At 46.1% G+C, this 12,749-nt stretch overlaps 1 protein-coding gene across 5 annotated transcripts in view; it reads left to right on the top strand.

Annotated features, from left to right (window-relative positions):
* Positions 1–12,749, top strand: part of CLCNKA (chloride voltage-gated channel Ka) — a 51,086-nt gene that overhangs the window by 34,064 nt on the left and 4,273 nt on the right. For all 5 annotated transcript variants that reach the window (XM_075605936.1, XM_075605935.1, XM_075605940.1 and 2 more), the window contains 6 exons: positions 775–948; positions 6,519–6,588; positions 6,968–7,078; positions 8,572–8,785; positions 9,601–9,734; positions 12,381–12,478. In XM_075605936.1, the coding sequence (XP_075462051.1) occupies positions 775–948; positions 6,519–6,588; positions 6,968–7,078; positions 8,572–8,785; positions 9,601–9,734; positions 12,381–12,478 (801 nt within the window). The remainder of the gene's footprint in view (positions 1–774; positions 949–6,518; positions 6,589–6,967; positions 7,079–8,571; positions 8,786–9,600; positions 9,735–12,380; positions 12,479–12,749) is intronic.

Below are 12,749 nucleotides of genomic sequence, written 5' to 3' on the forward strand. Positions count from 1 at the left end.
AAGTCTCATCCTGGGTAGCTCCCTTACTCCTCAGTCTGCACCCTCATCGGGTAAGATCGTGGAACCTGGATGCCCACTTGGTGGGTGAAGTTTATTTTTGTTTGCTGAGATTGTTTTACTGAAGTATCTGTGCTGCTAGTTTTAGATTTTTTGTTCAAAAATATATTTTTGTAAGAGTCCCTAGCGCCATTTTTTTTGTTTAAAGTTGCTCCCCAATGCCCTTGCTGCCCAGACCAAGAACTGGTGGACAACATTCTAGACCTACTGTACTCTGCATCTACATAGGTGGCTCACTAACTGGGTAGGCCACAGAAAGATATGCTACAAGTTGATTAACCCAGCTAATATAAGGATGGTGGACCTCCAGATCATGCAATGGTCGGTAATAAGGAAAAGTTGGAGAACCTCAGATATCTCTAACAGATTTGTTAATTCAGGCTGGAAAACCTAACTACAAACAGCACAACTTCTATGTAGTGCAATTATTGTAATTGTAATATTGTAATATTATAGAATGGCTCTTGAAGAACTGAAGGTTTGTAACTTATGATTCCATTTATTGGACCAACAAGAATTGAAAACAAATGAAGAAGAGATCTGTGAGGTTTTTGTGAGCTTTAAACATTTTACAAATGTCCTTTTGCCTGGAATCTTCAATTTGTATTTCCTCTTGCAATATTAGAGTTTCCTCCCTCTCTTTTCTGTCTTAGTTTTCAACTTCCTCTTTCCACTTCTTGCTGCTCACTCCCTTCATGAGGTGCTCCCCTCCCCCAGCTGACAATGAAGGAGCTTCTCACCTCCCTCTTCGACAATCGCACATGGTGGACACTTTCCCAGAATGCTTCCCTGGAGAGGCCACCCGGAGTGGACCCAAATAACCTGTGGCTGGAGTGGTCAAACCCTGAAATTACCATCTTTGGCACACTGGCGTTCTTCATCGTCATGAAGGTACATCCTTTTCTCCTTGGGCCCTAGAATATTACACTCATCCACACTTGCCCTTCAATCCCTACAGTATAAAACTCCATAGCCTGCCATGTCATTTGAAGTGAATATCACGCACTGGAGATCAGTTTAACTTTGAACATTTTTATCATTCGTTGTGCCATACTGTGAAATATCATTGACTCATTAAATCCATATCCTCCACTTCTCTCTCGTTTAGGGCCTTGTAACTTGACGACTATGCATTATCTGCACCTGTAGTATAAGTGGCACAAAGACACAAAGGTAGAAAGCGCACTGAGAAACAGTAAGGTGTAAAATATGTATTGAAAAAAAAGGTCCGCCAACAGGACTACATAATAATACGGCAATGTGTGTATACAAAATAAAGGACTTACAATGTGTTTAAAAAAATGGTGAGAGCAAGAACCGGGAGATCCGGATAAGCAGCCGCTTGGGTAGGTGATGAGAGTCCGGAACCGCAATCTCCGTCAGCTGTGCCTGATACCTCTCTCTACCGGTCTGTGGCTCCACCAATGAAATCTGGCACAGCCAGCCCATGTGACCTCTACGCGTTTCGCACTAAGTACTTCGTCAGGAGTTCACATGGTGGGGTGGCTGATGGATTATATAGCCATTCTGAGCCAATTACATCCAGCCGTATTGGATTGGTGTCGGCTAGCTCAGAAGACCAACAGTTTTTTATACACTAATTTAAAAAACATATATATATATATATATATTATTTCCATTTGCTATTTGCTTTGCTGTGGAGTGTTTTTGTCACCTTTTTTTTACCCACCATAACTTAACTAAGTATGATAAAATCTATCCTGCTTCATTTTTGCATAGCCAGTATAACCAACCCCACACTGATGAGACCAATTAAGGTCGAAACAGCTGTCTGTGGGTGGGTTTACTGGCTATGCATCTTAACCCTGGCTGTGCTCAAAGCTGTGACCATGCAGCAAGCTTAAGCCTATAGGGAACCATGTTAATGGTTTTGAAGCAAAAGGTGGCACTGTGTGCTCATTTGCATGTCATTTCCCAGAATCCCTTGCTGCAGTGGAAGTGCTGTGTGCTGGGTGATAATGGTAAAAGGCGGGTTGCAGACCTGCTAAGACATGCAAATGAGCATACAGTAATCTTTCCATTTGCTATTTGCATTGCTGTGGATGGTTTTTGTCACTTGTTTTTTTTTACCCACCATAACTTAACTAAGTATATATATTGTGACAAACAGCTTACTCCGGGGCTCCGCCGTTTGTCCAGGACTGATAGAACACGGTAGGTTAAATGATGAGGCGTCACGTACTGTTCCTTTAAACAGGCTATGCCTGGTTTATTCAGTCCCAGGCACTGAGACTGCCACAGTGCATATAACAGAAACACATCAAAACAAAAAGCTGCTCACCTGAGCGATAACTTAACTTAGATTTTCCCTAACTCAGGGTGGAAGTGGCTTTTCCACTTCCAACAACAAAACAAGGTACTTTTCAGTTTTAGACAAAAAGGAACAGAAACATTTAACCTGTTTGGGGAGAGGCTTTTCCCCTCTCTGCTTCCAGCAGCCTTCCTGTCTCCAGGCTCTTGGGGAGAGGGGAGAGGAAACAGGAAATCAGTCTTACATACCTGATTTCTAATTAGCATGACAGGTGACAGAAATCAGGCAGCAGACAAACTCTGGTCTGGATCTCTGATCCCTCAGTTCCAGCGCTTGCCAAACTGTGGGATGGAGTGCATGTATTATAAGGCTGTGTAGCCATGCATAATAATGACTGCATACATCCTCCCTGTTGGCAGTAAGTCCTGGTAACTACAGGCCTGCCAACAGTAGTTATGGAGGTTTTCCCTCACACCCTAGTGTGGTGCCCTGTGTAAGGAGGGGAGTGGCTGTATGCTCTGAGTCCCTGGATAGTGACTTCAGAGATGCGCCTGCCCCCTGAGGTATAAAGGGCACAACACTGACAGTTAGTGTTGTTGTTGGTTGAGCAATAGTAACCAGAAGGTACAGAGATTGAAGAATCGCTTTTGTGACCCTAGTGCAGTAACTAGCGGTAGCAGAGTGATCAATTAAGTTTTGTCTACGCCATACTGTGTCCAGGGACCTGGCGCAGCGGTGATCTCCCTAGGAGAACGGGGATCCCACTTCAATACGGGAGGGCGTACCTGGCAAAGGGACAGCACGGAGAGATGTGCGGCTAGAGCCGGCAGCTGCATGGGGCAGTCTGCTACATCCCTGTATTCAATAAAGATGTCCTTGAGAAAAAGAACCCCACTGTGTGAGTGTGAGATTACTCAACAGTGGATGGCACCAAGAAGGAGTTCCTCACCAGGACTATCTCCCTGCGGAAGCACAGATCCTGATGAGGTGGAGGCGCTGCACATGATGTAAGTTGGACTCGCACCCACTACCTCAACTACCTGTCCTGATGACATCCCCTAATAACACCAAGCGGGAGACTCAAGAGTCCTGTTACTTGCAGGTGCACCACCACACACGCCTTGTAATGGGAACTGGTTAGACTACATGGGCCAATGTGAGATTGGGTGGGTCAGGCCAGGGGGATACACCCGTTACAATTGGAGGCGCTGCTGAGATACCTGTTAACAGGACAGGCTTTTGCTAGGCACACATTAGGAAACCGGGAGAGTGTCTGCTGCCACTTTGTGCTGCGTGGGACGGAACCAAGGGTAGTCAGGGAGATGCTGGAGCTGCATGCCGCAAAGACGCCTTGGGATCCGTTAGGGGTTAGTGAGTCTGGAGCAGGGGGCTATTGCTGTCCTAGTCGCCTTGAGATAGCGCTAGCGGGGGACGCCTAAGGGGTAAACTGGTAACTGAGAGCAGGAATTCTGGACGGGTCCGCACTAGGCTAGCCAAAAGTAGGTCGACGCCCAAAGTACTGCATGGAAGAGCCAGAGTACTCTAGTCTCCATTCCAGATCACTTACCAAGGAGCACAGACTGGAGGAACGTGTTACAGTAGACACAGAAAGAGTGAGCCTAGCCTGAGGTAGTGCAAACACGAGTCGGATATACGTTAGGTACACAAGGTGGTGCACAAGGCATGTTTATTGTACAGATGTGGTAGCTGCCCCGCAGAGCGGAGCTCCATGTACAAAAACCTGATTTCTAATTAGCATGACAGGTGACAGAAATCAGGCAGCAGACAAACTCTGGTCTGGATCTCTGATCCCTCAGTTCCAGCGCTTGCCAAACTGTGGGATGGAGTGCATGTATTATAAGGCTGTGTAGCCATGCATAATAATGACTGCATACATCCTCCCTGTTGGCAGTAAGTCCTGGTAACTACAGGCCTGCCAACAGTAGTTATGGAGGTTTTCCCTCACACCCTAGTGTGGTGCCCTGTGTAAGGAGGGGAGTGGCTGTATGCTCTGAGTCCCTGGATAGTGACTTCAGAGATGCGCCTGCCCCCTGAGGTATAAAGGGCACAACACTGACAGTTAGTGTTGTTGTTGGTTGAGCAATAGTAACCAGAAGGTACAGAGATTGAAGAATCGCTTTTGTGACCCTAGTGCAGTAACTAGCGGTAGCAGAGTGATCAATTAAGTTTTGTCTACGCCATACTGTGTCCAGGGACCTGGCGCAGCGGTGATCTCCCTAGGAGAACGGGGATCCCACTTCAATACGGGAGGGCGTACCTGGCAAAGGGACAGCACGGAGAGATGTGCGGCTAGAGCCGGCAGCTGCATGGGGCAGTCTGCTACATCCCTGTATTCAATAAAGATGTCCTTGAGAAAAAGAACCCCACTGTGTGAGTGTGAGATTACTCAACAGTGGATGGCACCAAGAAGGAGTTCCTCACCAGGACTATCTCCCTGCGGAAGCACAGATCCTGATGAGGTGGAGGCGCTGCACATGATGTAAGTTGGACTCGCACCCACTACCTCAGCTACCTGTCCTGATGACATCCCCTAATAACACCAAGCGGGTGACTCAAGAGTCCTGTTACTTGCAGGTGCACCACCACACACGCCTTGTAATGGGAACTGGTTAGACTACATGGGCCAATGTGAGATTGGGTGGGTCAGGCCAGGGGGATACACCCGTTACAGCTGCACTCCCAGGTCACTATATATATATATATATATATATATACCAATTACTATTTATCTCTCTAAGTGGAAATTTGGTTCCTGATGATAACATATAAGTGCTCCGAACTACAAATAATAATTAACTGTGTTTTGTATTTATACTTGCGTGATTTGTGATGTAATTAAATACAAATTGCTGGGACAAATCTGACATTTTTATATTTGACCTTTGTATATATCTAAAGAATCTATCAATACAATTAATATTAATTTAAATAAAAGTAAATGCTAAACACTTTTATAAGTGTTTAATGCTAAGATCTAACTCAGAAGATTGTGCATGGAAAATCTACATCTTAATCCCGGTTTCTCCCAATAAACCAGATAGGATCTCCACAGGTGAATGGATCTCATGGCCTGTGTCACTAAGAGGTCTATTAACTCAATTCTCCTGGCTGCCACACTGGTGCAATACCAGTGCCAAAGAAGTGCACCATACTGTATTTATCAGAGAAACCACTCCAGTTGCTTTCGATTCGATTCATTTTGCTTGACATGTGCTGTTTTATACACTGGTTTTGAAGACAGGAGTTTTAGTAGATAACCCTCTAATGTTCAACTTGAAATAATCACAATGCGTATCCACTCTATCCAGGGCCGACAAAAGCTTTCCTGGGGCTCAGGACTAGAGTCTCCACTGAGCCCCAAGTTGTTGAGCTCGGGGGAAGTGTCTGTTCCCTCCCTGTCGGCGGCCCTGCAGGTCCCACTGCTCTCTCACACAGTCCCCTCTCTCCCTCCTTATCCACCTCTTTTCATTTTGTCCCACTCTCCCCCTCGCTCTCATTCTCCCCCTCTCTCTCACTCTCCCCCTCTCTCTCTCCTCCCTCACACTCCCCCCTCTCTCACACTCTCCTCACCTCTCTCTCTCTTCCCTCTCTCCCCCCTCTCTTACTCCCCTCTCCCTCTCTCTCTCCCTCTCATTCTCCCCCTCTCTCACACTCTCCTCACCTCTCTCACTCCCACCTCTCTCACTCTTCCCTGTTCTCTCTCTCCCCCCCCTCTCTCACTCCTCCCTCTCTCTCTCCCCAACTCTCTCTCTCTCCCCTCTTCTCTCACACTCCCCACCTCTCTCTTCCCTCTTCTCTCCCCCCCCCCTCTCTCACTCCCCACCTCTCTCTCTTCCCTCTTCTCTCCCCCCCCCCCCTCTCTCACTCGCTGCCCCTCCCACCAGGATAGATAGACTGTAACCAAGGGTCTTTGGGAAAATATAAATAGTGCAGTCACATTTCAAAAAGCAGAAGCCGTGTGCAATAAGCAATAAGTAGAAGTGTGTGAGCGCGGAGGGCGACGTGCAACTAGTGCTATTCAGTGAATCATGCTGAGAGTGCGGACACAAGTCTTCCTGTAACTAGTGAGGAGATCACAGACACGTTCGCTACTAGTCTAGTCTGCAACATGCCCTTGTGACAACAAAAGGGTTACTTTTCTCTCTTACCCTCTGTCTCTCGCCTCCAGTTCTGGATGTTCATTCTGGCTACCACCCTACCCATGCCAGCTGGATACTTTATGCCGGTGTTTGTGTTTGGTGAGTGCTTCCTGTGTTCTGACCCAAATACTCCATGATGCCTCAGACACCTGACCGAGACATCCTGTGCGTTTGCACATCTTAACCCTTTGGCTGCCCTAGGGGTTAAACATGGAAGTACAAATGACAATGTGTTCAATCCAATGTGATGCGCCCTTAAGTAATAGGCAACTGGAGCATCCATTCCCCTACAGCCGAGGTCTATCTGTTCTGTCCGTAGTGGGATAAAGGACAGAAATATGATCAGCTACAATAACTTACTGTATTCACATCTGTGCTGGAGAAGCCTTTACAGCACTGAGGGGGTTAAGGGGCTGTTGAGGAATATAGGTATTCCGGCATTCAGTAACCGTCACCCTCTCTCTTCTCCTCTCTTCAGGGGCTGCTATTGGACGCTTGGTGGGGGAAACTGTGGCATATCTGTTTCCTGCGGGCATTGCCTCCGGTGGTATTGTTAACCCCATCATCCCTGGAGGTTATGCACTTGCAGGTGAGGAGTCGCGATGCCACTCACACAGCTAGTACACAGGTTGCTCACAACAGATCCAGTTCTATCATATTTCACTTGCAATGCTTTGCTGCCCCCTCTGGTAGCGCGGGGGTTACTAAGGCACATTCTAGGCAGCTTCAGTACAAACCTTCCATATATACACTACCCTCCCACTCTAACCTCCCAAGGTGTGGCATCCCAAGAGAAAATGCTCCTCCTTCGCTAATTACAGGTACTGAGTAATAAGCGTTGTCAGGTCCCAGTCGTTGAGATGATTAAAATGGTCATAACCCCATCGCTCACTTTTTTGGGGTATTTGGCAAGGACTGCGCTGAGTATAAATATAAACTTACACACCCCTAAAGCTCTTCTTGTGAAGAACGATACCATTATAGGACAGTACCTCCACTAAAATATCAATGCCCGGATTATCGTGTTCATTTTGATGGGTGGATGATTTCCTGAATCAGGTTAGAGAGATGTTTCGACAGACACACAAATTAGTTTATGTAATTATCAACAAGCCTTTTCTTAGGTCTCTGTGTCAAAGAAGATTTAAGGGGTAATTTTTTCCATTGTCCGAACTGACCATTCAGGTCATTTTCGGCTGAAAATCCCCATTGAATTGGATTTTTAGCCGAAATCGTCCTGAATGGCTATTTTGGACCATATAGAATAAAGCCCTTAAAGTTGCAGTTCAGGCTTTTAAAAAAAAAATTTTTTATAGTTTTTTTTTTACTTCAATAGTTTCATGTGGGCAATCTCTACTAACCTAAAGAACTGTATAGCTGCCGGTCAATTCGTTCTCCGTCTATTGATCGGCAAAGTTTGGCGACATCTTTAAATATGGGGAATGTATTTCCTCTGCTTCTGTCAGTCAGTGGAAGCTCATGAATATTCATGAGCACTCCTGCACTGACATGTGCAAGAGGGAGGGCAGTGCTGACAAAGGGGTGTGCCAGGGCTTGTGACAGGACATGAAGGGGCAATGCCTTAGCAAATGGCTGTTAAAATAGAATACAAGAAAATTGGTCTTTCAAAGTTGTTTTTTTTAAAACAGAAAATGCTAAAAGTATTTTTTCTTACTACAGAACTGATTTGTTAAAAAAAACACACATGCAGGATATTGCCTGAACTGCAGCTTTAAGAGTATCAGACGTGTGGAGTAATACTCAGGATTACTTTACAATGCAGCTTGTGGATTTATATAAATGTGTGGGGTTGGTCGGGTTGAACATAAAATTAGCATTGTAGGTTTATAACATGGAAAACAAGACAAATCACTTAGCTTTTCTCTGTGAAAAGCCCATCCACGGGCTGCTTTGCACTTATGATGATTCTCACTATGTTTACTGTGTGAGAAAGTTTCAGGAGGTGTTTCAGACAACGTGTTGGGCAAATCCAAACCAGATTCCATGACTTGGGTGTTTGTTAGACACTTTAACCTGGAAGACTTACATTGGCACATCTCCTTCTCTCCGACCCTCATCCAGGAGCAGCAGCATATTCGGGAGCGGTGACACACACTCTCTCTACGGCGCTGCTCGTGTTCGAGGCAACGGGACAGATAGCGCACATCCTCCCGGTGATCCTCTCTGTGCTCGTCGCCAATGCCATTGCCCAGAAATTTCAGCCGTCCTTCTACGATGGCACCATCATTGTGAAGAAGCTGCCGTACCTGCCGCGAATCCGCAGCCGGCACATTGGGTGAGGGGCTGCACACCCCTGATAGACAACCTTGGACTACCCTAAAGAAGCACCTTAACCTTAGAGACTCCAACATGGGACAGATACCTCCACCTTGTATATGATTAATAATGGATAACAAAAAAAACACAAGAATATCACCAAAACTGCAATGTTTTGGAGACATTGTGGGCTTTGTGAAGTACTCCAATATGTAGACACCTTGTTATACTTATTAGACATACCCCGAGACACTAATCACGGAAACTCCTCCGCATGGGACCCCACATACCCAGAGAAACCCTAAACCCTACACACACCCCAACATATTTAAATATGTTCTAATGAGCCCTTGCATGTAAATACTCATGTCTGAGGCCCCCTCAACAACACATACACACACAAACGCCCAAACGGCAACATAGGTAAACAAGTAAGTACCGTGGACCAACATGCAAGACACTTCACACCAAGCCCAGATATATCTACAAAAAGACAATTCATGGATCCCCTCACTCCCCCCCATTCAAGGAGCTACATCCCAAAAAATTACTGCTTCACCACATTCCAATGTCCGTCTGTCTGTTTCTCTATATCTATCTATCTCTTTGTATTGCTCTATGACAGGAGTGGCCAACTCCAGTCCTCCAGGGCCACCACCAGGTCAGGTTTTAGGAATATCCCTGCTTCAGCGCAGGTGCTCAAGCAGGGATATCCTTAAAACCTGACCTGCTGGTGGCCTTCAAGACTAGAGTTGGCCACTCCTGCTCTATGATCTGGTGTCATGTGTCACATCTCCCTGCACTGTGCTCAATTTCACCTTTCTGCTTCTTCAGCTCCTACAAGATCAACACGGAGGAGTTCATGAGCACAGACATCTCCGTCCTGGCCAGGGAAGCCAACTTTGAAGACATCCTTAAAGTCATCACCTCTTCTGAAGACTCTGAGTACCCAGTGGTGGACAGTAAAGGTGACGTCACGTGCACACAGGGGCAATCTGCAACCACAAGACCATTTCTGGGTCTGCGTAGCAATGTGTAACCTATTTGCGGCTGGAATCGTTCACTTCTGCAATACATTGAATGCCATCCAGGAATAAAGGATTGGAATAATTCCTCAATGTATGCAGAGGCTGGAGATTGAGAAGGAGGCTCTCTGCTCTTTCCATCTCAATCTTTGTGTCCATGTGTATATGCAACTTTGCGTAGCGCCTCCGACCTCCCTTTACACCCACCTTGAAATTACAATCACTGTCCTCTATACAACCTGATAATGTATGTACGCAATATATGTATGTATGTCTTTATTTATGACAGAAAAGGTGCGCTCTATACTACTTGTGAAATGTATATTCAAAACAACTAATGTTGTAATTGTGAGGAAAAACTCTAGAATATGGGAAAACTCTAGAAATTGTAAAAAAAAAGAACCAACTCGTGTTGGAAAGGTTAATGGGAGAATCCCAAGACAAATGAATATGCAGCTAGTCAGAGCAGATTGCTCAAGACATGAAAGGAGAGATATAGATAGACAAGACAAGCGCAAGATCCTCCATGAAAATTGATTTTAGTAAAAATGTATGAATCAAAATGCACATATAGTAATAAAGGCACATACATTTAGTAAATATGCAGATATAAACCACCAATGATACAAGGTTACCAGGCTCCCATGATCATCATAGGGTTAATATTGGTCTCATGGACGGTGCCACCAAAGTGTGGAGGTGAGCGAGAAAAGTAAATGTCCAGGTTGAAGCAGGCATCAGCTCCGGTAGGGAAGGCATCAGCTCCGGTAGGGAAGGCATCAGCTCCGGTAGGGAAGGCATCACCTCCGGTAGGGAAGGCATCACCTCCGGTAGGGAAGGCATCACCTCCGGTAGGGAAGGCATCAGCTCCGGTAGGGAAGGCATCAGCTCCGGTAGGGAAGGCATCAGCTCCGGTAGGGAAGGCACCCGCTCCCGGTCTCAGAATTGGAAGCAGTCCCGTTCTCGCTATTATGGGTGAGAGATAAACTCCGCCGAATACAGCACCGGCTCCTGATCTCCAACGGGCAGACACTCACAGCGCAGCAGGGGAAGAAGGGAAGGAATCCGCTCTCGGTCCCAGGTGTAAACACCCCACGTCTCCGTCAGCTGGGCAGGTGTAGCTGGAGCTGAAATCGCCTCCGTTAGTGCAGCCGCTGCAGGGAAGAGGCTTAGAAATGACGTCACCGCTTTGCGTTAGTTAGAAGCTGGACGGTTTCCAGCATGAAGAATTTTTCCAAGCAAATAGAGAGCATATTTCAGGAAACAAGCTCAATATGAAATAATGAATAATAATGCGTAGATTGTGTGCTAGTTTTCATATTGAGCTTGTTTCCTGAAATTGCTCTCTATTTGAGAACGGGACTGCTTCCATTTCTGAGACCGGGAGCGGGTGCCTTCCCTACCGGAGCTGATGCCTTCCCTACCGGAGCTGATGCCTTCCCTACCGGAGCTGATGCCTTCCCTACCAGAGCTGATGCCTTCCCTACCGGAGCTGATGCCTTCCCTACCGGAGCTGATGCCTTCCCTACCGGAGCTGATGCCTTCCCTACCGGAGCTGATGCTTTCCCTACCGGAGCTGATGACCTGGACATTTACTTTTCTCGCTCACCGCCACTTTGGCGGCTCCATCCATGGGACAAATATTAACCCTATGAGGATCATGGGAGTCTGGTAACCTTGTATCATTGGTGATTTATATCTGCATATTTACTAAATGTATGTAAAAATTTTACTATGCATTTTTATACATACATTTTTACTAAAAATCAATTTTCATGAGAATCGTGCACTTGTCTTGTGTATCTATATCTTTATTTATATCGCCCCATTAATGTACATAGCACTTCACAGCAGTAATACACGTGTCAACCATATAAATAACAAATAATACAAATAACATATAATGGAAAGAAGTGCTTCGGACATAAAAGTGACACTTAGGAAAAGAGTCCCTGCCCCGAAGAGCTTACAATCTAATTGGTAAGTAGGAAGAACGTAGAGACAATAGCAAGGTGTTCTGGTACGTGCGTCTGCAGGGGGTCACGGTCAATGTATGAGGTGTAAAGTATCAGGCGCAGAGCTACTCATATGCTTTGTTAAGGCGGTGTGTTTTAAGGTGGGTCTTAAAGGTGGATAGAGAGGGTGCTAGTCGGATATTGAGGGGAAGGGCATTCCGGAGGTGTGGGGCAGTCAGTGAGAAAGCTTTAAGGCGGGAGAGGGCTTTAGATATAAAAGGGGTAGAGAGAAGACATCCTTGAGCAGAACACAAGTCGGGCAGGTGTATAGTGAGAAATTAGGGCTGAGATGTAAGGAGGAGCAGAAGAGTGTAAAGCCTTAAAACTGGGGAGGAGAATTGAGTGTGAGATGCGGGATTTGATAGGAAGCCAGGAGAGGGATTTCAGCTTCTTCTACCTGCCAGATCAGAGATGTGACTCTCCGCACACAAAGTGCCTGCATGAAGGAGGAGGGGGAGGGAGGTACAGCCTTTGTGAGTGTGATAAGACTGAGTTTGTTAATAGGACCTGACTGGTACCAAAACAAATTAAATATCACTCCCTCCTCTTCTTGTGGCTCCCTCTCTCCTCTCAGAGTACCAGATCTTGGTGGGGACGGTCAAGAGGTCAGAGCTGATTCATTTCTTGGAGACTCGTGAGTCCCAGCAGTACCCTAAGAACACGGAGGATAAGGTGCAGAGACATGTAATGGTTGTAGACATGTTGTATCCTTTTTTGCCGGGAACATTATAAACTACAGGTGTGACAAGAGCCAACCAGAACTCTCCGCCCCCAGTGCACAGACATATTTGAATCACATTCCAGTGTGTTTCCACCAATACGTTGATAAAGGAGAGTGGGGGAGAGGGAAAGAAGCAACTTCACCTTCCCAGAAATGACAAAGAACACGGGCACATGCACCCAGACATATTCACTAAGCAGTTCCAAACCGAAAGGTACCCTA

The sequence above is a fragment of the Ascaphus truei genome, chromosome 6 (genome assembly GCF_040206685.1).
Source record: "Ascaphus truei isolate aAscTru1 chromosome 6, aAscTru1.hap1, whole genome shotgun sequence".
Lineage (NCBI taxonomy): Eukaryota > Metazoa > Chordata > Amphibia > Anura > Ascaphidae > Ascaphus > Ascaphus truei.